This window comes from Schistocerca nitens, chromosome 3, assembly GCF_023898315.1.
Source record: "Schistocerca nitens isolate TAMUIC-IGC-003100 chromosome 3, iqSchNite1.1, whole genome shotgun sequence".
Taxonomy (NCBI): Eukaryota; Metazoa; Arthropoda; class Insecta; order Orthoptera; family Acrididae; genus Schistocerca; species Schistocerca nitens.
The window spans coordinates 506,305,495-506,329,310 of record NC_064616.1 but is presented as its reverse complement, the minus strand read 5'-3'; the positions used below and the strand labels follow the sequence as shown (position 1 = coordinate 506,329,310).

General features: G+C 50.1%; 1 protein-coding gene across 1 annotated transcript in view; it reads right to left on the bottom strand.

Annotated features, from left to right (window-relative positions):
- LOC126249640 (uncharacterized) overlaps positions 1 to 23,182 on the bottom strand; it is a 64,599-nt gene extending 41,417 nt beyond the window's left edge. Inside the window, exon 1 of the mRNA XM_049951318.1 lies at positions 22,666 to 23,182. Coding sequence (XP_049807275.1) covers positions 22,666 to 22,821 — 156 coding nt within the window. The 5' untranslated portion in view covers positions 22,822 to 23,182. The remainder of the gene's footprint in view (positions 1 to 22,665) is intronic.
- Positions 23,183 to 23,816: the final 634 nt, after the last annotated feature.

Genomic DNA, 23,816 nt, shown 5'->3' with positions numbered 1-23,816 from the left:
GATAAAAGATAGTCACATGGCAGCTAAGCCGGGACAGTCCAGTAAGAGGTGAACCACAGACATCTATCTACAACGACAGAGAGGGAGGTCCTCACGACAGGGGGGAGGGCCATGAGTCAGCCAAGTAAGGCCGATGCAGAGCCGGCAAAGGACGACAGGTTTTACAAGAGGCCCATAAGGAGGACCGCTACATAGTTTTAGAATCCTTTATCGCCCTGAGCTTGTTTAGCAAAGAGAGTGTGCCATTCTGCATTCCAAAGACCCAAAACCTGACGACGTAGTGTCTAGCGAAAGTCTAGTTCTGGAATGCCAATAGCAAGAGATTGCCCATTAGTAGCCAGTTTAGCCAGTCGATCAGCAAGTTCATTGCCAGGGATCTCAACATGGCCTGAGGTCCTGGCGAGGGAAGCGCTGGCTGATAGCTTGCAAACTGCTCAAAGAGTCACAACAGATAGCGAAGGACAGTCCCGAGCAGGGGGGGAACATGGTCCAGTACGTGGAAGATGGCTACCAATTCTGCAGTTTTGTTTGGGGTTTAAGGGCGCTCAACTACTGAGGTCATAAGCGCCCAGTCATAATTGTTAGAGCACATAGAATCTAGTAAAACTCAAGGGAGGGGGGGGGGGACACCAGAAAGTTCTTACAAAGATGCAGATAAAATAAGGAGTTAGATGTCTTTGGACAAGCCAGTCAAAGTAATGAAACGAAGAACACTAGCAGCTGCTCGAGCGTCATCAGCTAAAATATCCTGTAAAGTAGATGGCGAAGACAGGACAACACGAGATTGACTAAAACGGGGACACGACAATAAAACATGGCGCCCTGTTAATGCTTGACCACAAGGGCACTGTGGGGCTGGGTCACCGGAGAGCAGGTAGCGGTGACTAAACCGGCAATGCCCAATCCGCAACCTGGTCAGAAGGACCTCTTCTCGCCGAGATGGTCGGGAGGAGGTTGTCCAAGCAGTTGGGAACAGTTTTACTGCCCAGAGCTTGTTTCCTTGAAGGGATGACCAAGTATCCCACCACAAAGACACAAGCCTCTTACAAACAACCCCACTAACGTCAGATGACGGGACACAGTGGGAGGCTGGCCGAGGCAGGACGACTGCAGCCTTGGCTGCAGCATCAACAGCCTAATTCCCATGCACTCCTACATGTCCGGGAACCCACAGAAAGCTGACAGGAGAGCCATCATCAGCAATAGAATGGAGGGACTGCTGGATCCGTTGCACCAAGGGATGGACCGGATAGGGAGCTCCAAGGCTCTGAAGAGCACTGAGTGAATCAGAGCAGAGTACATATGATGATTGGCGGCGGCGGGCATACTGAACGGCCTGATGGAGAGCAAAAAACTCGGCCGTAAACATTGGTCGAGGAGCTGGTATTTAAAGGTGGCGGCCCCAACGACAAAGGCACAGCCGACACCATCGTCAGTTCTGGAGCCATCAGTGTAAATAAAGGTGTGACTGGCAAGTCGAGCACGAAGTTCGACAAACCGTGAGCAATACACTGCAGCCGGAGTACCCTCCTTCGGGAGCGAGCTGAGGTCCAGATAAATATGAACCGGAGCCTGGAGCCACGGTGGTGTATGGCTCTCACCCTCTCTGAAAGTGGTAGGGAGGGCAAAATACAATTGACGAAGCAGGCGACGAAAGCGGACTCCATGAGGCAGCAGGGCAGACACATACAACCCGTACTGACGGTCGAGAGAATCGGCGAAGAAGGACTGGTAAGAGGGGAGGTCGGGCATAGACAACAGCCGGCAGGCATACCGACACAGCAGTACGTCGCGCCGGTAGGTCAATGGTAATTCGGCAGCTTCAGCATAAAGACTCTCGACGGGACTAGTGTAGAAGGCTCCGGTCGCAAGACGTAACCCCCAATGGTGGATGGAGTTGAGACTGCGTAAGAGGGATGGCCGAGCAGACGAGGCTCGCATAATCCAGCTTTGATCGGACTATGGACCGATACAAGCGAAGCAGGACAGTGCGATCCGCTCCCCAAGATGAACCACTAAGAACTCTGAGGACATTAAGGGAACGTGTACAACGGGACGCCAAATAAGAGACGTGTGGAGACCAACAAAGTTTCCTGTCCAGTGTGAGCCCTAGAAACTTAGTTGTTTCCACGAATGGGAGAACAACGGGACCGAGATGTAAGGATGACGGAAGGAACGCTTTATATCGCCAAAAGTTGATGCAAACCGTCTTCAGAGAACCGGAAGCCATTTGCCACGCTCCATGAGTAGAGGCTGTCTAGACAACGCTGAAGGCAGCGCTCCAGGAGGCATGTTCTCTGGGCACTGCAGTAGATCGCGAAGTCATCGACAAAAAGAGAGCCTGAGACATTAGGTGGAATGCAATCCATAATTGGATTGATCGCTATGGCAAAAAGGGCTACGCTCAAGACGGAGCCCTGAGGCACTCCGTTCTCCTGGAGGAAGACGTCGGACAATACAGAACCCACACGTACCCTATACTTTCGATCTGTTAAAAAGGAATAAAAAAAAAGGGGCAGGCGACCGCGTAGACCCCACATGTGCATAGTGCGGAGGATACCTCCTCTCCAACAGGTATCATAAGCCTTCTCCAAATCGAAGAACACGGCTACTGTTTGGCGCTTTCGCAAAAAGTTGTTCATGATGAATGTCTACAAGGTCACAAGGTGGTCAACAGCGGAGCGGCGGCGACGAAAGCCGCATTGAACATTGGTAAGTAGCCGTCGAGATTTAAGAATCCAAACTAACCGAGCGTTAACCATGCGCTCCATCACCTTGCAGACACAGCTTGTAAGAGAAATGGGGCGGTAACTAGAAGGAAGGTGTCTATCCTTCCCGGGTTTGGGTATAGGAACGACGACGGCGTCACGCCCACGCATGAGGACCTGACCTTCGGCCCAGACGCGATTGTAGGTACGAAGAAGGAAGCTTTTGCCCGCCGCAGAAAGGTGGGCCAGCATCTGAACGTGAATGGCATCTGGCCCCGGAGCAGAGGACCGGGACAGTGCAAGCGCACGTTCGAGTTCCCGCATAGTAAAGGGGGCATTATAATATTCCAGTTTCAGCGAGTGGCAGGAAGGTCGCCGAGCCTCTTCTGCCTCTTTCCTGGGATGGAAGGCAGGGTGGTAATGGGCGGAGCTTGAAACCTCCGAGAAATACCGCCCGAAGGCGTTTGAGACAGCCACAGGATCAACGAGGACCGCATTACCTGAGGTCAGGCCAGGTACCGAGGAGTGGGCCTTAATGCCCGACAGCCGGCGCAGGCCACCCCATACGACAGAAGAGGGAGTAAAACTGTTAAAGGAGCTGGTGAAAGAGGCCCAACAAGCTTTTTTGCTGTCTTTGATGACTCTACGGCATTGCGCTCGGAGTTGTTTGTATCCAATACAATTCTCCAACGTAGGATGGCGGCGAAAGGTGCGTAAAGCACGTCGTCGAGCACGGATAGCGTCCCTACAAGCCTCGTTCCACCAGTGGACGGAAACGCGACGTGAAGAAGAGGTAGTACGAGGAATGGAACGTTCGACAGCATTGATGATAACAGCCGTGAGGTATTCGACCTGACTGTCACAACTGAGAAAATCGTGGTCCGGAAAAGTCGCCAGGGAGGAATAACGTCCCCAGTCAACTTTCGGTATGTTCCAGCTCGAAGGACGTGGGGATGGGGTGTGGTGCAGGAGACGAAAGACGCAGGGGAAGTGGTCGCTCGAATAGGTGTCAGAAAGGACACACCACTCGAACCGACTGGCAAGAGTGGTAGAACAGATCGAGAGGTCCAAGTGGGAGTAGGTATGAGTAGAGTCCGAGAGGAAAGTCGGGGCGCCAGTATTGAGGCAGACAAGATTGAGATGGTTGAAGACATCCGCCGAGAGGGAACCTCTCTGACAGGATGCAGGAGAGCCCCAAAGGGGATGATGGGCATTTAAGTCGCCAAACAATAAAAACGGCGGAGGAAGCTGAACAATCAGGTGCATCATGTCAGCCCGACTAACTGCGGATGACAATGGAGTGTAGACGGTACAAACTGAAAAAGTAAAAGCAGAAAGAGTAATACGGACAGCTATTGCTTGGAGTGGGGTGGTCAATGGGATGGTAATAGACATCGTCCCGAACGAGCAACATGACCCCACCATGAGCTGGGATACCGTCCACAGGGGTGAGGTCATACCGCTCCGAGGTATAGTGGGTAAAGGCAATATGGTCAGTTGGGCACAACTTGGTTTCCTGGAGACCAAGGACGAGAGGACAGTGCAGGCGGAGGAGCAGTTGTAATTCCTCCCGATTAGATCGAATACCTCTGATGTTCCAATCTAACTAGGCCATCGCTAGTCAAAAAGGGGGGGGGAACAAGACGGGGGAAGAGCTGGTCACCTCGACAGCCGCAGAGGGCCAGGTTTCGAGGGAACAACGCTACAACCGGCGGGAGGCGGATCCGGTTCCATCGAGTCGTCGCCAGCTGCGGCCGCTGTCCCTGGTTGTGTAGGAGGGGCAGCATCATTCGCCGACCAGAGGCCAGCTGAGCGCCTGGCAGCAGAGCGTCCCGGCGAAACTGAGGACGGCCGGGAGCAGCGACTCACGGAGCGTCAGACGAAACGCGCTGGGGTGTAGACGGGGATAGAGACTACTTCTTGGAGGCCTTCTTGGAAGGCCGAGGAGGCACAGGGATGGTGGGCTGGACCCGAAGAAGGTCCTCAGGCGTGGGGTCCGTTTTGGAACGCCGGACCTCCGAAGCTGGGGTCCGGAACGTTTCCCCGATTGACGCCTGAGAAGTGATCCTCGGGGGGGGGGGGGGGAGGAGGAAGGGTGGCCCTGGGGCAGAGGGGGCGGGGGGCCATGGGGGAGGAGGATTTGGAAGGGCGGGATTTGGGCGGCGGAGGCAGAGACCCCGGATGGGGGGGGAGGAGGCGGAGGGGGGACAGGAGAGGGAAGAGGATACCGCGGAAGGAGTGGACACAACTGAGGCAAACGAAGTGGTCAACGGCACGGGATGGAGGCGGTCATACTTCTTCCTGGCCTCAGAATAAGAGAGCCGATCCAAAGTATTGAGTTCTTTTATCTTCTTCTCCTTCTGATATGCGGGGCAGTCTGAGGATCTAGGCGAGTGGATGCCAGGACAATTAACGCACCGAGGTGGTGGGGTGCATGTATGTTCCTCACGAAGAGGACGTCCACAATCGCCACAAAGGGGCTCAGCCTCACACCGTGACTTCATGTGCCCAAAGCACAAACACTGGAAACAGCGCATAGGAGGCGGGACGTAAGGTCGCACGTCGCACCGGTAGCACATCACCTTTACCTTCTCCGGGAGAACGTCCCCCTCGAAGGCGAGGATAAAGGCCCCGGTGTCGATGCGACGGTCTTTGGGGCCGCGCCAGACTCGCCGGACGAAATGCACGCCTCGGCGCTCCAGGTTGGACCTGAGCTCCTCATCAGATTGCAGCAGGAGGTCCCGATGAAAAATAACCCCCTGCGTCCTATTTAGTGCCAGATGCGGGACAATGGACACTGGGATGTCCCCTAGCCGGTCGCATGCCTGGAGCGCCGCCGACTGTGTGGCGGAGGTGGTCTTTATAAGAACGGACCCCGAACGCATCTTACTGAGAGCCTCAATTTCCCCGAAGATGTCCTCAATGTGCTGAACAAAGAACATGGGCTTGGAGGTGGTGAACGTCCCCCCATCGGTTCGAGAACAGACCAAATAGCGGGGGAAGTACTTCGCCCCAAGCCGGCGGGCCTGACCCTCCTCCCAGGGAGTGGCCAAGGGGGAAAGGGCAGGAGAACCAGAACTAGAAACAGTACCTTTCCTTTTGAAAGACGTGTTGACGTTTCATCTGCGAAACGTCCGCCCTGATACCACCCACTCCGACCAGGGGCTCTCCCCACGGGCGCCACCCAGCCTCAGCAAGGGCCACCTGGCAGGATGACCATTGCCGGGAGTCCTGATGCCCCAAGGAGACGGGCACCTACTCCTTGGCCAACGTGGGGAGGGTGCAGCTCAGGTATCGGCAGTACGATCCCTGTGTTATCAGGGGGCTACAACCTAGAGGGTACGTGAAGACCCCACCACAACGGGCTGGCTACCGTGCTGGATTTCTGGTGCCATGGAAAATCCATCATGATCACAGGTGCAGATGGGGATGCACTATGGGCGTAACTTGTACAACCCATCAGGCGTTTAGGCCCAATTTGAGGAATAGTGGGTATGGTTACAACGCCGGTACAATGCTGAGTGCCAAGGTCTTAGTGCACTGAGGACCAGTGGTACACCACGTAAGGCGTCCTTCCCCAAAAGGCTCGTACTTCTGTAGAATTTTGAAAAATGGAGGTCAAACCCGAAGGGGGACCATCACATGGAAGGCCGAAACGGAGGAAACTCCTTTTAGTCGCCTCTTACGACAGGCAGGAATACCTCGGGCCTATTCTTACCCCGGACCCGGAGGGGGGACAGGGGATTGTGGTCGTTAAAATCCCCCAGGAGAAGAAAAGGCGTGGGGAGTTGAGCGACAAGTGCAGCCAATTCGGTCAGGGAGACTGTACCACCTGGGTAGTCCTGGTGCGGACAGCCACAGCTTTCAATGATGTTTGAAGGGAGCACAGGAGCACTATATACAGAGGTAAGGACATACACGCAGGCTCCACCTGACACACTATTTTAAGTTTTTTTTTGTTTGTTTTGGTTTTAGGCCGCCAAACTGCTATGGTCATTAGCGTCCAGCCCGTGACTTAGGAAACAGTAAAAAATCGAAAATGGAAACCAGCAGCAATGGGAACGAAAGTCATAGAATTGGAGAACTAAAAGCAGATGGAAGGCTTAAAAATCCACTACAGAAAGGGGTTCGTTGTCCCCAAAAAAAGCTTCAAATGACTGACGTCATTTCACTGGCACTAATAAACTAGTACGCGATCGGCTGAGCGCGTGTCATCTGCTAAAATCGACGATATATCAGGCGACAGCTGCAGACGGGCGCGTAACGGATTAAAATAGGGGCACTCAATTAAAAGGTGTCTTACCGTCCACAGCTGAGAGCAGTGGGGACAGAGTGGGGGAGGATCGCCGCTTAAAAGAGGTCTATGGCTAAAAAGACAGTGCCCTATCCGTAGTCTAGTTAAAATTACATCCTCCCAACGACGCGTTCGGGAGGAAGAGGTCCAAGCAGAAGGAAGAGCTTTCACGTCCCGTAATTTATTATGCTGAAGTGTCGACCAATGTGCGTGCCATAAAAAACCAACACGACGACATAAAACGCTCCGTAGATCGGCGAAGGGAATCGATTGAATAGCTGGCCGAGGAAGAGAGACTGCAGCCTTGGCTGCAACATCGGCCGCCTCATTTCCATAGATACCAACGTGTCCCGGGAGCCAGAGGAACGCCACCGAGACGCCCCCCAGGTGGAGCAAGCGCAGACAGTCCTGAATCCGGTGGACCAGAGGGTGCACAGGGTAAAGAGCTTGGAGACTGAGGACAGAGTTAAGAGAATCTGAGCAGATTATGTACAGTATCCGCTGATGGCGGCGGATGTAGTGGACAGCCTGGAGAACAGCGTAAAGCTCCGCAGTATAAACCGAACACTGGTCGGGAACCCGAAAGGGATTTTGGGTGTCGCCAACAATATAGGCAACTCCCTACACCCAACGAGGTTTTCGAGCCGTCGGTGTAAATAAATGTGGCGTCCGTCATTTGTGCACATAGAGCAGCAAATGCCCGACGATAAACAAGGGAAGGGGTACTATCCTTGGGAAACTGACAGGTCACAGAGCAGGCAGATCCGGGGACGGAGCCAATGCGGTGCTGTACCCAAAGTTGTCAAGAAGGTTTTAGGGAAGCGGAAGGAAAGAGAATGGAGCAGTTGACGGAAGCGGACTCCCGGTGGTGGTAGGGAGGAAGGGTGGTCTGCATACCCTACATCCAAGGGGGCGTCGACAAAAATGTCATGGGACGGATTAGCAGGCATGGAAGACAGATGGCTAGCATAACGAGTCAGGAGGACTGCTCGCCGATTGGACAGCGGAGGTTCAGCAGTCTCAGCATAAAGGCTTTTCACATGGCTAGTGTAAAAAGCTCCAGACACTAAACGTATTCCACGGTGGTGGATAGAGTCGAGACGCCGAAGAATAGACGGCCGAGTAGAGGAGTAGACTATGCTTCCATAGTCCAATTTCGAGCGCACTAGGGCGCGATAGAGGCGGAGAAGGACCACTCGGTCTGCTCCCCAGGAGGTACCATTCAGGACACGGAGGGTGTTGAGGGAGCGCAGACAGCGAGCTGAAAGATAGGAAACGTGGGAGGACCAGCACAGTTTTTTGTCAAACATAAGACCCAAGAATTTAGCGACGTCTGAAAACGGAAAGTTGACAGGTCCTAGATGTAAGGAAGGTGGAAGAAACTCCATACGATGCCAAAAATTTACACAAACGGTCTTACTGGGAGAAAAACGGAAGCCGGTTTCGATGCTCAAGAGTGGAGGCGATCGAGACATCCTTGAAGACGTCGTTCAAGAAGGCTGGTCCATTAAGAGCTGTAGTAGATCGCTAAATCGTCCACAAAGAGGGAGCCCGAGACATCAGGAAGGAGACAATCCATAATTGGATTTATGGCAATGGCAAACAGTACAACACTCAACACGGAGCCCTAGGGTAGCCCGTTTTCTTGGGAGAATGTACGGGAGAGAGTGGTGTTCACACGCACCCTAAATATGCGCTCTGCCATAAATTCACGAAGAAAAAGGGCCGGCCGACCCGAAAGCCTCAAGAGAACAATGTGCGGAGGATGCCTGTCCTCCTACAGGTATCGTATGCTCTCTCCAGATCAAAAAATATTGCTACCGTTTGGCGTTTCCGGAGAAAATTGTTCATGATATAAGTGGAGAGAGCAACAAGATGGTCAACTGCAGAACAATGCTTTCGGAATCCGCATTGGGCAGGTGTTAAAAGACTGCGGGATTCCAGCCACCAAGCTAAACGGTAATTCACCATACACTCCAAAACCTTACATACACTACTCGTGAGAGAAATGGGGCGATAGCTAGAGGGGAGATGTTTGTCCTTTCCAGGTTTCGGAACAGGAACGACGATAGCTTCCCACCAGTCTGGGAAAAGTACTGTCGGTCCAAATTCGATTATAAAGGCGAAGGAGGTAACGCAGACTATGGGTTGATAAATGCAGCAACATTTGGACGTGGATACCATCCTGTCCTGGGGCGGAGGAGCGAGAAGAAGAGAGTGCATGTTGGAGTTCCCGCAAGGAGAAAACAGTATTGTAGCTTTCGCGATTTTGAGAGGAGAAAGCAAGAGGTCGCACTTCCGCTGCACGTTTCTTCGAGAGAAACGCTGGTGGGTAATTTGAAGAGCTCGAAATCTCAGCAGAGTGCTGACCCAATGAGTTAGAAATTGCGAAGGGGTCCACTAATGTATCATGCGCGACAGTGAGCCCAGAGACTGGGGAGAAACTAGGCGCGCCTGAGAACCGTCGAAGACGACTCCTAACTTCCGAGGTGGGAGTGAAGGTGTTAAATGAGCTAATAAAGAATTTCCAGCTTGCCTTCTTGCTATCGCGGATGACACGACGGCATCGCGCACGGAACTGCTTATAGCGGATACAGTTGGCCAAAGTAGGATGGTGGCGGAAAACGCGAAGAGTACGTCGCCGCTCACGTATTGCGTCACGGCATGCCTCGTTCCATCAAGGAACTGGGGGGCGCCGGTGCAATTCGGAGGTGCGTGGTATTGAACGTTCCGCAGCTGCAAGAATAACGTCGGTAATATGTGTGAGCTCATCGTCGACGCTGGGAAAGTGACGGTCATCGAACGTCGCTAGAGACGAAAAAAAGTGTCCAATCGGCTTGGGCAAACTTCCAGCGTCGCGGGCGCATATATGGCAGTTGAGGCTGCAGTCTAAGGACACATGGAAAGTGGTCACTCGAGTGTGTATCATCAAGGGCGAACCATTCGAAGCGCCGAGCTAGCGGAACAGTACCGATCGCAAGGTCCAAATGAGATAAATTTGTCGTGGAGGCTGACAAAAATGTAGGGACCCCAGTGTTGAGGCAAACTAGATCCGCTTGGTGGAAGACGTCTAGCAATAGTGAGCCACGTGGACAAGGATGTGGAGATCCTCAAAGTGGGTGGTGGGCATTGAAGTCCCCAACCAGCAAATGGGAGGGTGGAAGCTGACCAAGAAGATGAAGGAGATCTGCTAGTGCCATTGGTGTGGATGATGGAATGTATACAGTACAAAGAGAGAACGTGTATCCAGAAAAGGAAAGACTGACAGCGACAGCTTGGAAGGAAGTGTGTTAGGGGATTGGGTGATAATTGAGAGTATCATGGAGAATAATCATGAGTCCTCCATGGGCAGGAGTGCCTTCAACAGAGGGGAGTTCATATGGGACGGACTGAAAATGGGGGAGAACAAAGCGGTCATGGGGATGCAGCTTTGTTTCCTGAAGACAGAAGATGACCGGCGAGTAGGATTGTAAGAGGATCGACAATTCATCCCGATTGGCTCGAATGCCACGGATATTCCAGTGGATAATGGACATAGGGTGAACAGAAAATGGAGGAATGTGACCAAGGTTGCCGTCAACTAAGCGACTGCTCAGAGCTTGCGACCGACAGCATGGAACGGCATTCAGCCGAAGGCAGAAGATCCTGATCCATAGGTTGTTCAGGAGCAGCTCCTGCCACCAGTGATCGGCCGGTTGATCGGCCGCAAGCAGTGCGCCTCGGCGACACAGAAGACAGCAGGCGATTTCCGCCAGGTGGTGCTGTAGATGAGACGAGCCTTGGTGGAGAAAGAGATGAACTGGGTTTCTTATTAGCCTTCTTGGAAACACGATGTTTAGATGAAGGAGGAACCGATGGTCGTGAAGTTGGGGTACGTAAAAAATCTTCACGAGTATGCTCTTTTTTTCGAAGTCTTTGTGTCTGACTTTTGGGCTCGAGATTTAGCAGAACCCCATGAAGGGTGAGCCATAGAGTGGGCAGGCGAAAGTGGTAATGTTTAACAGGCGATCTTTGCGCTGGCCGATCTGACGACCATGGCACTAAAGGTGAGGTCGCAAGTCTGCGTGGCTGCCTCCTTTGTTGGCCGAGGAGAAGCAAGGACAGTGCTGTATTTTCCTGTCTGAGGCAGCAGCAAAGGTCGACACCTTTTCGTTCACTCTGATTTCCTAGATTAGCTTTTCGTCCTTAAAAACGGGGCAATCACGAGAGGAAGCAGCGTGGTCACCCATACAGTTGATGCAGCGAGGGGATGGAGGTGGACAAGCACCCTCATGGGCATCCTTGTACACAACACATTTGGCCGGATTGGAACAGGACTGGCTGGTGTGATTGAACTGCTGACACCGATAGCAACGCGTAGGGTTTGTGATATAAGGGCGAACGGAAATTCTCATAGCCTGCTTTGATTTTCGATGGGAGTTGAACTTTGTCAAATGTCAAGAAGACAGTTCGGGTTGGAATGATGTTCGTGTCAACCCTTTTCATGACTATGAACAGCAGTTACGCCCTGGTCAGGCAGGTAGTGCTGAATTTCTTCGTCAGACAATCCGTCGAGGGAGCGTGTATTAACGACTCCATATGAAGAATTTAACGTGCGGTGCACTTCAACCCGGACAGGGAAGGTGAGTAGCAGTGAAGAACACAGCAATTTTTGCGCTTGGAGGGCAGTGACTGTTTCTAACAACAAGATGCCATTCCGTAATCTGGAACAAGACTTTACAGGACCTGCAATTGCGTCTACACCTTTCTGAATAACTAAGTGGAGAAGTCGTGTCCTTCGTCAGACCGAGAAACAACAAGGATCTGTGGCAATGACGGAAGAACTGTCTGTGGCTGAGACTCAATGAACTTACGCTTGTGAGCAGACATAGTGGAAGACGAGGAAACCATTGCGGAAGAATCCCCCACGATTACCGGCGTCTCCGATGCGCACTCCTCCCTTGTGGGGGCCCTCTCTGAGGGCACTCCCGCCTTAGGTGATTGTTCACACCTAAGGTCACACCTCCCGACAAACGGATGGAGGGACCAATCGGCACTTTCAGAAGGTATCAGCTCGGGTAATAATCACCCCTCCCTGGGCCTGGCCGTTACCAGGGGGTACGGACGTGTCCTACCTGTCTACCTGGGGCGGGGAATTACGCGTTACCCCGTCACCGGCTACGCACGAAAACGTGTGGGTCGGCCTTCAAACACGCAGAGGGGGGAAACAAATAAGGGGGGGGGGAAAACAAATAAGGGGGGGGGGAAAACAAATAAGGGGGGGGGGGGGAAACAAATAAGGGGGGGGGGGGGAAAACAAATAAGGGGGGGGAAAAACAAATAAGGGGGGGGAAAAACAAATAAGGGGGGGGGGAAAACAAATAAGGGGGGGGGGGAAAACAAATAAGGGGGGGGGGAAAACAAATAAGGGGGGGAAAACAAAGAAGGGGGGGGGGGGAAACAAAGAAAGGGGGGGGGGGAAAACAAAGAAAGGGGGGGGGGAAACAAAGAAAGGGGGGGGGGAAACAAAGAAAGGGGGGGGGAAAACAAAGAAAGGGGGGGGGGGAAACAAAGAAAGGGGGGGGGGAAACAAAGAAAGGGGGGGGAAAACAAAGAAAGGGGGGGGGAAAACAAAGAAAGGGGGGGGGAAACAAAGAAAGGGGGGGGGAAAACAAAGAAAGGGGGGGGGGAAAACAAAGAAAGGGGGGGGGAAAACAAAGAAAGGGGGGGGGAAAACAAAGAAAGGGGGGGGGAAAACAAAGAAAGGGGGGGGGAAAACAAAGAAAGGGGGGGGGAAAACAAAGAAAGGGGGGAAAACAAAGAAAGGGGGGAAAACAAAGAAAGGGGGGAAAACAAAGAAAGGGGGGAAAACAAAGAAAGGGGGGAAAACAAAGAAAGGGGGGAAAACAAAGAAAGGGGGGAAAACAAAGAAAGGGGGGAAAACAAAGAAAGGGGGGAAAACAAAGAAAGGGGGGAAAACAAAGAAAGGGGGGAAAACAAAGAAAGGGGGGAAAACAAAGAAAGGGGGGAAAACAAAGAAAGGGGGGAAAACAAAGAAAGGGGGGAAAACAAAGAAAGGGGGGAAAACAAAGAAAGGGGGGAAAACAAAGAAAGGGGGGAAAACAAAGAAAGGGGGGAAAACAAAGAAAGGGGGGAAAACAAAGAAAGGGGGGAAAACAAAGAAAGGGGGGAAAACAAAGAAAGGGGGGAAAACAAAGAAAGGGGGGAAAACAAAGAAAGGGGGGAAAACAAAGAAAGGGGGGAAAACAAAGAAAGGGGGGAAAACAAAGAAAGGGGGGAAAACAAAGAAAGGGGGGAAAACAAAGAAAGGGGGGAAAACAAAGAAAGGGGGGAAAACAAAGAAAGGGGGGAAAACAAAGAAAGGGGGGAAAACAAAGAAAGGGGGGAAAACAAAGAAAGGGGGGAAAACAAAGAAAGGGGGGAAAACAAAGAAAGGGGGGAAAACAAAGAAAGGGGGGAAAACAAAGAAAGGGGGGAAAACAAAGAAAGGGGGGAAAACAAAGAAAGGGGGGAAAACAAAGAAAGGGGGGAAAACAAAGAAAGGGGGGAAAACAAAGAAAGGGGGGAAAACAAAGAAAGGGGGGAAAACAAAGAAAGGGGGGAAAACAAAGAAAGGGGGGAAAACAAAGAAAGGGGGGAAAACAAAGAAAGGGGGGAAAACAAAGAAAGGGGGGAAAACAAAGAAAGGGGGGAAAACAAAGAAAGGGGGGAAAACAAAGAAAGGGGGGAAAACAAAGAAAGGGGGGAAAACAAAGAAAGGGGGGAAAACAAAGAAAGGGGGGAAAACAAAGAAAGGGGGGAAAACAAAGAAAGGGGGGAAAACAAAGAAAGGGGGGAAAACAAAGAAAGGGGGGAAAACAAAGAAAGGGGGAAAACAAAGAAAGGGGGAAAACAATTGCCGTACTCCAGTATGGGACTTGCCGGCGTCGAAATGGCCCAGATGAGTGCGGGACAGCAAGGCTAGCAGCGCGAACAACAACGTCAGACACGTCACGTAGGACGTCATCAATACAACCGGACAAAAAGTGCAGTGTATAGAGGCCAATCGGCACGTTGTAAAGACCAACGAGGTAAGCTGTCCATCGGGGAGCGCGAAGGAAGCGTGATAATCAACGGGAAATGGTCACTATCACAAAGGTCGTCGTGTGGCGACCAGTGTAATGAAGGGAGGAGACAGGGAGATGAAAGAGAAAGATCAATGGCACAAAAGGTACAATGACCGGCACTGAAATGAGTAGGGGAGCCATCATTAAGAAGGCGCAAGTCGTGGTCTGCAATAAACTGGTCTATAAGAAGGCTTCGTTTAGATGGAAAGGCACTGCCCCCCAAGGGATGATGAGCATTAAAATCCCCAAGGAGGAGGAAGGGAGGGAGGGGGAAGTTGCTGAAGAAGGGCAGTTCAGGCAGCAGGTGTAAGAGTCCTGTCAGAAGGGAGGTAAAGATAGCGAACTGTGACCGCAGAGTCTAGGTGGACCCTAACAGCAACCGCTTCCAGTGTAGTTTGAAGAGGAATCCACGTGCTAGCAATGTCTGTACGGACAAACTTACAAACGCCACCAGAAGCCCGCAGGGGTCCGACCAGATTTCGACAGAAAACACGGAACCCACGGAGGGTCGGTGAGTGAGCATCAGTAAAATAAGATTCCTGGAGAACCACATAAGCTGCTAAGTAGGACGGAAGAAGGGATTTCAATTCCGGAATTCCGGAAGGTGACGATAGTATCCATTACAATTCCACTGGAGAACCACAGAACAATCATTTAAATGGGGGCTGAACGCGCTAACGCCAGTCGTACCGCCGGGTCCCCACCAGTCACCGACAAGGAGGGGGGGGCGACATCCATGAACAACAGGTCAGAATCCGGTTGTGAAGTCGTGGAAGGGACCTCCGGTGACACCCGAGGTTCTTTGTCCTGGGACTTATGTTTCTTCTTTTCACGCTGAGATCGAGAAGGGCTGTGTGGCATAAAGGAGCCAGCTGCAGCAAGATCAGGAACAGAAAGAGACCGGGCGCCCTGGGGGCCGACAGCCCGCGGCTCTCGCGGTCGTCGCGCGGCAGCGGACCTTTGGCAAGGAAGGTGCCGGGAAGGGTCATCCCGGGAGAGGCGCCTTTAACCGGCAGACGCCGAAGGAGTGGAACACTTCTCCGGCTGGGGAGGGGGAGCAGCGCCCAGAGGAGAAGGTGTGGGAGCCGCAGGGGCGGGGTGGAGGAGAGGGGTCCGGGATGGAGCTAAGGAAGGGGGAGGAAGGGGTGAAGATGTACCAAGGCGTAACTAGATGTCATGGACACAGGGTGAAGACATGTATATTTCTTACGGGCCTCTGTGTAGGTTAAATGATCGAGGGACTTTTACTCCTGTATCTTCTATTCCTTCTTATATACTGGGCAATCTGGTGAACGTGGAGAATGTTTGCCATGACAAACACAGGAGGGGGAACACAGGGACTCCCTTCATGGAGTGGACGTCCACAGTCACTACAGAGAGGCCTGTGAACAGCGGGAAGACCTGTGTCCAAAACGCAAGCACTTAAAACACCTCATAGGAGGTGGGATGTACGGCTTCACATCACATCGATAGACCATAATCTTACCTTTCTCAGGGAGGGTATCCCCTTCAAAGGCCAGGATAAAGGCACCAGTATCAATACGATTGTCTTTAGGACCCTTCTGAACACGCCGATCAAAGTGAACACCCCGCCGTCCGAGATTGTCCCGAAGTTCCTCATCAGTTTGAAGGATGATGTCCCTGTGAAAAATCACACCTTGAATCATATTTAGAGACTGGTGGGAGGTAATGGATACAGGAATTGTCCCAAGATGGGTACAGGCACGAAGGGCCTCAGATTGGGCAGCTGAAGCAGTTTTGATCAGCAACGAACCCAACCGCATCTTACTCAGGGAGTCCACTTCGCCGAACTTGTCTTCAATGTGTTCCCACAAAGAATAAAGGTTTGGTATTGGTGGAAGTATCTCCATCAGTCCTGGTGCAAACTATATAATGGGGGAAAGGTTTCGCCCCTAACCGACGGCCTGACCCTCTTCCCAGGGGGGTAGCCATGGAAGGAAGGCCGAAGGGGGCAAGACAAGCAGCACTTGAAGAATCAGTTCCAGGCAGAGAGATGGCCCCAGAAGAACGGCCAGAATTCTGGACCCATATGCGTTTCATTTGCATAGCGTCCGCCCTGATACCACCCACTCCGATCAGGGGCTCTCCTCACGGGCGCCACCCAGCCACAGCAAGGGCCGTCTGGCATGGTGGCGGCCATTGCCGGGAGTTCCGATGCTCCAGGATGACAAGCAACCACTCCAAGGCATGCATGAGGTGGTCACAGCTCATATCAGAAGTGTGATCCCTGTGTGTTCAGGGGGCTCAACCAAAAGGGTACACAGCGACCCCACCACACGGGCTGGCTACTGTGCTGCCTATGCACCCTAGTATCAGACAACGGCGTGAAAGAAAAGGTGGAATGTACTATGAGGGCGCACGTCGGAGACACTAGGTAAGGTGCTCTTCCCCAAATGGCTCACACTTTGGAGGAGAAATTTTGTAATGCAGGTCGAACCCCAGAGGGGGACCAAGGAATGCTAAAAAGAGGAGACGATTACGCAACAAAGCCGAAATGTAAAACCAACATAACCAGGAGGATAGCTGGGGCCAACATGAGCAAGGACACCAGGAGAGGGAGAGGAGAGAGCGATGGGAAAGGAGCAAGGAGGGGAAAGGAGGGGAAGAGGAAGGAAATGCAGCCCTGGAGAGAAAGAAGGCTGCAATAGCTCGGGGCCCTGTGCTCGCCACGCACGTAGCCACAAAAGAGATGTGGACCCCCTGGGGGGGGGGGACTAGAAAGTAATGCCCGGGATTGGGCTGGGGAAAAACTAAGGTGTCACCATCAGTTCCTGCTATAGACTAAAACTGAGGCGAATATGACGCTCCGCTCTGTAGCATGGTGTAGCGAAGGAGGGAAACCATTTAGGGTCATCCCTGTTGGCATTGTATTCTATCTTGCCATTCTTAGATACTGCTGTTGCTGTATGGTCACCAGCAAGAGATGACAGTCTGCTTCATTGTGGGTCATCCGCAACTCCAATCAGGGGCTCTCTCCATGGGCACCACCCTGCCACAGCAAAGACCAACTGGCATGATGGCTGTTTCCTGGAGTCCTGATCCTGATACCCCAGGAAGACAGACATCTACCCCTTGCCATTCGTGGGGAGTTTACAGCTCAGGCATCAGCAGTGCGATCCCTTTGTTGTCAGTGGGCTACCACCAAATGGGTGCATGATAGCCCCACCACAACGGACTGGCTACCGTGCTGGGTACTGGGCGCAAAGAAATCCAATATTGTCATGGGGGCGGAAGAGGACAGTAGACAACGGAAGAAGACGACGACATACCCCAGAAAGTGTCCCCGCCCAAATAGTTGAATTGCAGGTGGAGATGCAAAACCATGACGAGAGGTTCAGGAGATCGAATCTAAGGGCACTATGGATAACTCGTGCACCACGTAAGGCGTCCTTCCCCATATGGCCCGCAGTTCTGTAGAATTTGGGAAGTGGCAGGTCAAACCATAGAATGGGACCTGAACTCTTAGGGCCGAAAAGTGAGACTCCTTTTAGTCGCCTCTTACGACAGGCAATACCTCGGGCCTATTCTAATCCCCAGACCTTTAGGGGGACCAAACGTTTCTCTAAATGTTAGTATGTAACAACAATTTTACAGTATTAAAAAATTAAACTACACTAAATTTACTACAAAGAGACCTCATTTCTCTACAGCTAATAGTTTAGATGTTTTGGGGTCGGAAAATTGCCGATCATTTAAGTGCAGTTTCAATTGTACAAAATTAATTTTGTTAAATGAAGTCGGCGAAGAACAAATATTAAATGTGTTTACCCCTGTTACTTCAAAACACCTGCATTAAGATATAGATTGTGTTCTGGGGTGGAAGATGGTTGAGTGTAAAAGGGTAGGAGCACGAGACAAGATAGATTACCTGACAGTGGTCAGACTTCCCTCCATCATGTGTCTTAACTGAAGAGCGAGAATGTTATTCCATTTACTACGCCTCTCCATCACAAAAGCAACTGCATTGTGTTCCAGAAAGCTACACTGACTACAGAGCACCTAATGAATCACTGGAGACTGTGCCGACGTGCCGAGGGGTTGTGTTTTCCATTAAGTGCATTAACACTACATGGAATACACGTAAGTTTTATTAACTCATGAAATGCGTATGGACAGAATTTAAGTATCTGCACGCTGTTCTACACGGTTGCAAGGGAAATTTATTCTTGTCATTGCATATGGCGGCTGTAGCGTTATTCCGGGAAAGCTACTTCCCCACCACGAGCGTTACACGCCTTTTGTTTTGCAGCTAGACTATACTCCCTAGAATTTCTGTCCAGTCCTCTTATGTGGATAGACTAACTTCACTGAGCTCATGTTTACATAGGACTTTTTTCAGTTTGTTAAATGAGTACCTTTTGCAGTTTATTGCGCTTTTATACTTAATATGTTTCTATAAACGAAGGCTTATAAGTGTATAATTTGTGTGATGTCAGTCACCCTTTTAGTGTTGGTGCTAAAGGAATTGGAATGGTAGATGTGGTATCTTGCTGCTGTCTAATTCTATTCACTAGGTGGTGAAATAACCACTACAAAGTTACGGCACTTCTCACCATTGAGATACTGGTAGCCTGTATTAACCCCTTCCATTCAGTAATTGCTGTCCGTTTTCGAGTGGGTTGCACTGAGTAGAACCCTTTACCACATATCCACAGTATATCTTCCACGGTGGATGTGAATAAGACCGTTGTAGTGAGACTAATTTGTTCGGAGTAACAATCTGCTGTAGTGAAGTACTGGGCATACTGGAATACCTGAAGTTTCATAATGCCTTTGTGATCTTCTGTAGATAGGGATCTTTTGTAGTTAAGCATCTGGGCTCTTTGATAATTTGGAGAGATGATGCTGGGGTAATCCGTTTGATACCTCACATGCCGTAGGAAGTATTCCACCAAGTGCTAGTGGAGACAATGTAATCGCCATTGTCTAACTCCTCTTTAGAGGATGTTACACTTTGAACAGGCTCTTCAGTGCGGTACAGTTGACAAATCCAGCTGTTTATGTTCACGTAACTGCTCACTTAACTGCGAATAAGTACTTACTTAATGAACTGAAAATCACTGTATAAAGACGAGCTCAGTGAAGTTGTCTACTCAGGTAAGAATTGGACATGAAGCGCTGGGCAGACACAGAAGAAACAAAAGCGAGCAGCACTCCTAGAAAGGAAGTTAGCCCTCCACCGAAAAAATGCTACAGCTGCCGTACAGAATGAATCTTTTTTCCTCTACCATGGTAGAATAGGGTGCAGAAATGTACGTCTATTCTTTCCAAATGCCTTTCTTGGGTTCGTATTAGTAACTCGTGTCTGTATTCCTACAGTGTGTGTACTTTGTGGAAAATAGACCCCCTGGACTGCGTCGCCAATGATTCGTAATCCGCGCTACAAAGCGTCAGTCTGTGAAACTGTCCTGTACATGCTTAGTGGGCTAGATAGAATGGGGGAAACCACCTACTCCTCTTCAGTTGGCAGACTCCTTGAAGTGCAAGACCACATTCCGGCGAAGTACCTTCGGCCGCAATTTTAGCCCCTCTTCCCCTAAAACCTCGGAACACAATCTACCCCTTATACTTTACTGCACTTACAAGGGGATCGCGCGTATCATTGATAAATTTCATGCAGATTTATGAGAAATATAGGGTTTGGCAAGAAATTAAAGTGACAAATGGGAGCTCCAGGTGGCCAGGCGTTTAAACGAAATGGCAGTTATGACGCGGGTCACGCGAGGCATGAGCTATTTATGTTAACGTAGTTTACAGACAGTGACGAAACCCTCGGAAAAGTATAGAAAGGTAATAAGAGGGTCGTGGCGTCGTGTCCCTAGGCGGGAACTTTTTCCATGTTCACTTAACTTACGCTGCAAATAAAAACTAAGCAACTCTGTCTCATACAGCACTGTATGCTATAAACCTTTCTGGGAAATGGAGTTTACATATGCCAAGGAGTAGTACAGACTCTTCTGGATGGAAGATTAAAAAAAAACTGTGGTTGAGAACGCTGCAAAATCTAGGAATGTCGTCACTACTTCAAAACCTGGCCTTTCACAAAAATGTTGACTTGTGATGGAGCCCTACTTGCCCTACGTCGACGGTCTCGTCAAACAGTCTACAAAACTATCGAGAATATTGAATTGACAACATCTGCTGCTGACAAGAAGAGTAACAAGTTGAACATTTCCGCCACTATCCTGTTCCTGTCTCTGTATCTCCATGTCCGGACAACATCGCTTTGGTTCACTCCGAGACGCCTGGACACTTTCCAGGTTGAGAGCCCTTCCTGGCACAAAGTAACAATGCGGACGCGATCGAACCGCGGTACTGACCCTATAGGCATGGGTGAACTACAGACAACACGAGCGGTGTACCTCCTTTCTTGTGGAATGACGAAGTCATCGGCTGTCTGACCCCCTTCGTCTACTAGGCGCTGCTCATGCATGGTTGTTTACATCTTTGGGCGGGTTTAGTGACATCTCTGAACAGTCAAAGTGACTGTCTGTAATACAATATCCACAGTAAACGTCTACCTTCAGGAGTTCTGGGAACTGGGTTGATGCAAAACTTTTTGATGTGTGTTAGCAAAGGCACTCGCGTTGGTCATTTGATGTTTTAGCCCATTTATGCCCTATTTCGCAACACTGTCCTGACGGAAACATTCGTCTTACGTCCCATAGTAATTGCGGTCATTTCACGCAATGTTGACTGACTTAGCACTGACAACTCTATGCAAACGCCGCTCTGTCGTTAATCGAAGGCGGTCAGTCACTGCGTTGTCCGAGGCGAGAGGCAGTGTCTGAAATTTGGTATTCTCAGCACACCCTTGACACTGTGGACCTCAGAATATTGAATTCTCTATTTCCAAAATGGAATGTCCCATACGTCTAGTGCCAAGTACCATTCCACGTTCAAAGTCTTAATTCCCGTCGTGTGGCCATCACGAAGTCTGAAATCATTTCACATCAATCTCTCTCTCGTTTAGTCTGTTCCGAATCTTCGTGACCCCATGAACCAAATCACGCCACTTTTTCCTTTCTTGCACTTTCTCCCGTAGACCTTCCAGGTTGGAACACATTGCTTCTGTGATGCCATCGATCCATCTCATCCTCTGACGTCTTCTTCTAGTTCCTCCAATCTTCCCAGCATTAATGTTTTTTTCCAGCGAGGCATGCCTTCGCATTGTGTGTCCAAAGTAGGTCAGCTTTTAACATTAGACCTTCCAGGGAGAAATCTGGTTTAATTTGCTCCAGTATTGCCCTTTTCTACCTTGTGTACATGATACTACCACCATCTGTATATGAATATATCGCTATCCCATGACTTGTCACCTTCAATGTACTTGGCCGTCATTATTTTCGCACTGTATGAAAATGAGCGTAAGAGTACCCTTTTCACAGTCACGGAAGAAGTCAGATGGCCAAAATTGTTGTTTCAATTTTTGATGTGTGTAATTCTTCGTGAAGCACGATTTTACCTTACTTGCGAAGGCATAGCTACTACGTGTCACCCGATGTGTCATTTTAGTGTGTTGAGTAATAATTGCTCAGAGCAGTAAAGGAAATAAAAATTCGGAGTAGGTATTAAAATCCATGGAGAAGAAATAAAAACTCATGTTCGCCGAGGACATTGTAATTCTGTCAGAGACAGCAAAGGACTTTGAAGAGCAGTTGAACGGAATGGACAGTGTCTTGAAAGGAGGGTATAAGATGAACACCAACAAAAGCAAAACGAGGCTAATTGAATGTAGTCTAAGTCGTGTGATGCTGAGGGAATTAGATTAGGAAATGAGACACTCAAAGTAGTAAAGGAGTTTTGCTATTTTGGGAGCAAAATAACTGATGGTCGAAGTAGAGAGGATATAAAATGTAGACTGGCAATGGCAAGGAAAGCGTTTCTGAAGAGATATTTGTTAACATCGAGTATAGATTTAAGTGTCAGGAAGTCGTTTCTGAAAGTATTTGTATGGAGTGTAGCCATGTATGGAAGTGAAACATGGACGATAAATAGTTTGGACAAGAAGAGAATAGAAGCTTTCGAAATGTGGTGCTACAGAAGAATGCTGAAGATTAAATGGGTAGATCACGTAACTAATGAGGAGGTATTGAATAGAATTGGGGAGGAGTTTGTGGCACAACTTGACAAGAAGAAGGGACCGGTTGGTAGGACATGTTCTGAGGCATCAGGGGATCACAAATTTAGCATTGGAGGGCAGTGTGGAGGGTAAAAATCGTAGAGGGAGACCAAGAGATGAATACACTAAGCAGATTCAGAAGGATGTAGGTTGCAGTAGGTACCGGGAGATTAAGCTTGCACAGGGTAGAGTAGCATGGAGAGCTGCATCTAACCAGTCTCAGGACTGAAGACAACAACAACAATTCATCGAAAACCAACGTGCACTGCATTTGCTAGAGCTGAAATTATTGGAAAATTTGAGATGTCTTCATATTATATGGAGGAAGTGGTCAAGAAACATGAATACCTACTGATGAGTAGACGGCCGGCAGTGCATTAGTTCTACGGGTCCCACCGATTGACACCTACATACCGTGCTGGAAGAGACGCTCCAGAAGTGCGTCTCCGTGTCCGTCTCGGAGCGGCGGCAGCAGCACGTGGGCTGCGGCAGCTCCAGCACGGCGCGCAGTCCCGAGAAGGTGCAGGTGGCCACGACGCGGCAGCCGGGCCCCTCGACGCACGGCAGCATGCCCTGACCCTGGTCCACATGGCGCAGCCGGAAGCCCAGCCCGGCCCGTAGCAGGTTCACGATGTGCGACACATCCACGGGGTCTCCGTACTCTTCCGTCTCCTGTGAGCAAACAAAGTCCCGTTTACATCCGGGAGGATGCAATCGAAGTAATCGCTCTATTAGAATGCGCTTACTGCATTTTGCTTGTACCTATTCAGCTCAAATTCGGTAACATAACACGGCAGAACTAGCATGTAAGGATGCGACATTGCGTTTCTTTGGCACTAATGTCATCTACATATTTTCGAAACCATACTAGTTAGAATGTACTCGAGTAGCAAGTGCTACAGACTCCATTCCCCGCTGCATAATTTTGGGAAGTTATTGGTTTTTAAATAAGACACTAAGATTACGCACACACAAAGAGTAAAGTACCAATGTATCAGTGCTATAAAACTGTGCGCGTTTCTCATGTTTGAAGAATATATTCGACAACATTCTGTACTATGAAATTTGCATATATTACAAATTGGCACAGGAGGCTAATTTGCATTTTTTGTTGAACTATGGTCTGCCGTGCAGTCTCATTGATGTATGCCACAATTGTGAAATTATTTGCCTTACACTGTTAAGCTATCGTCAACACTTTCATATACCCACGCACCAAACTAAACTAGCTAATCACGATAACACGGCAAGTGTCATAGCCGTATTTCTCAGGACTTCTCTCAGGGGAAGAGTCAAAATGAACGCGTGTTTCGGCTCATCCGTATATACCGTTTCTGACAAAACGACCGTCAAAGTGTTCGACTTAATTCACATGTCTTAGTAATCGATAGGATGAGCAGAACTGAAGCCACAGTGGGTAGCGTCGAGGTCTCACTTGTGTCCCGTGTTCGAAACCTGATCCTTTATTCACTTATCTACTATGTACATAGAAGATTATTACACGAATGTTTGCTATCAAGATATGGAATACGAAGACATTAACTGTGAAATTACAACTAGGTTTC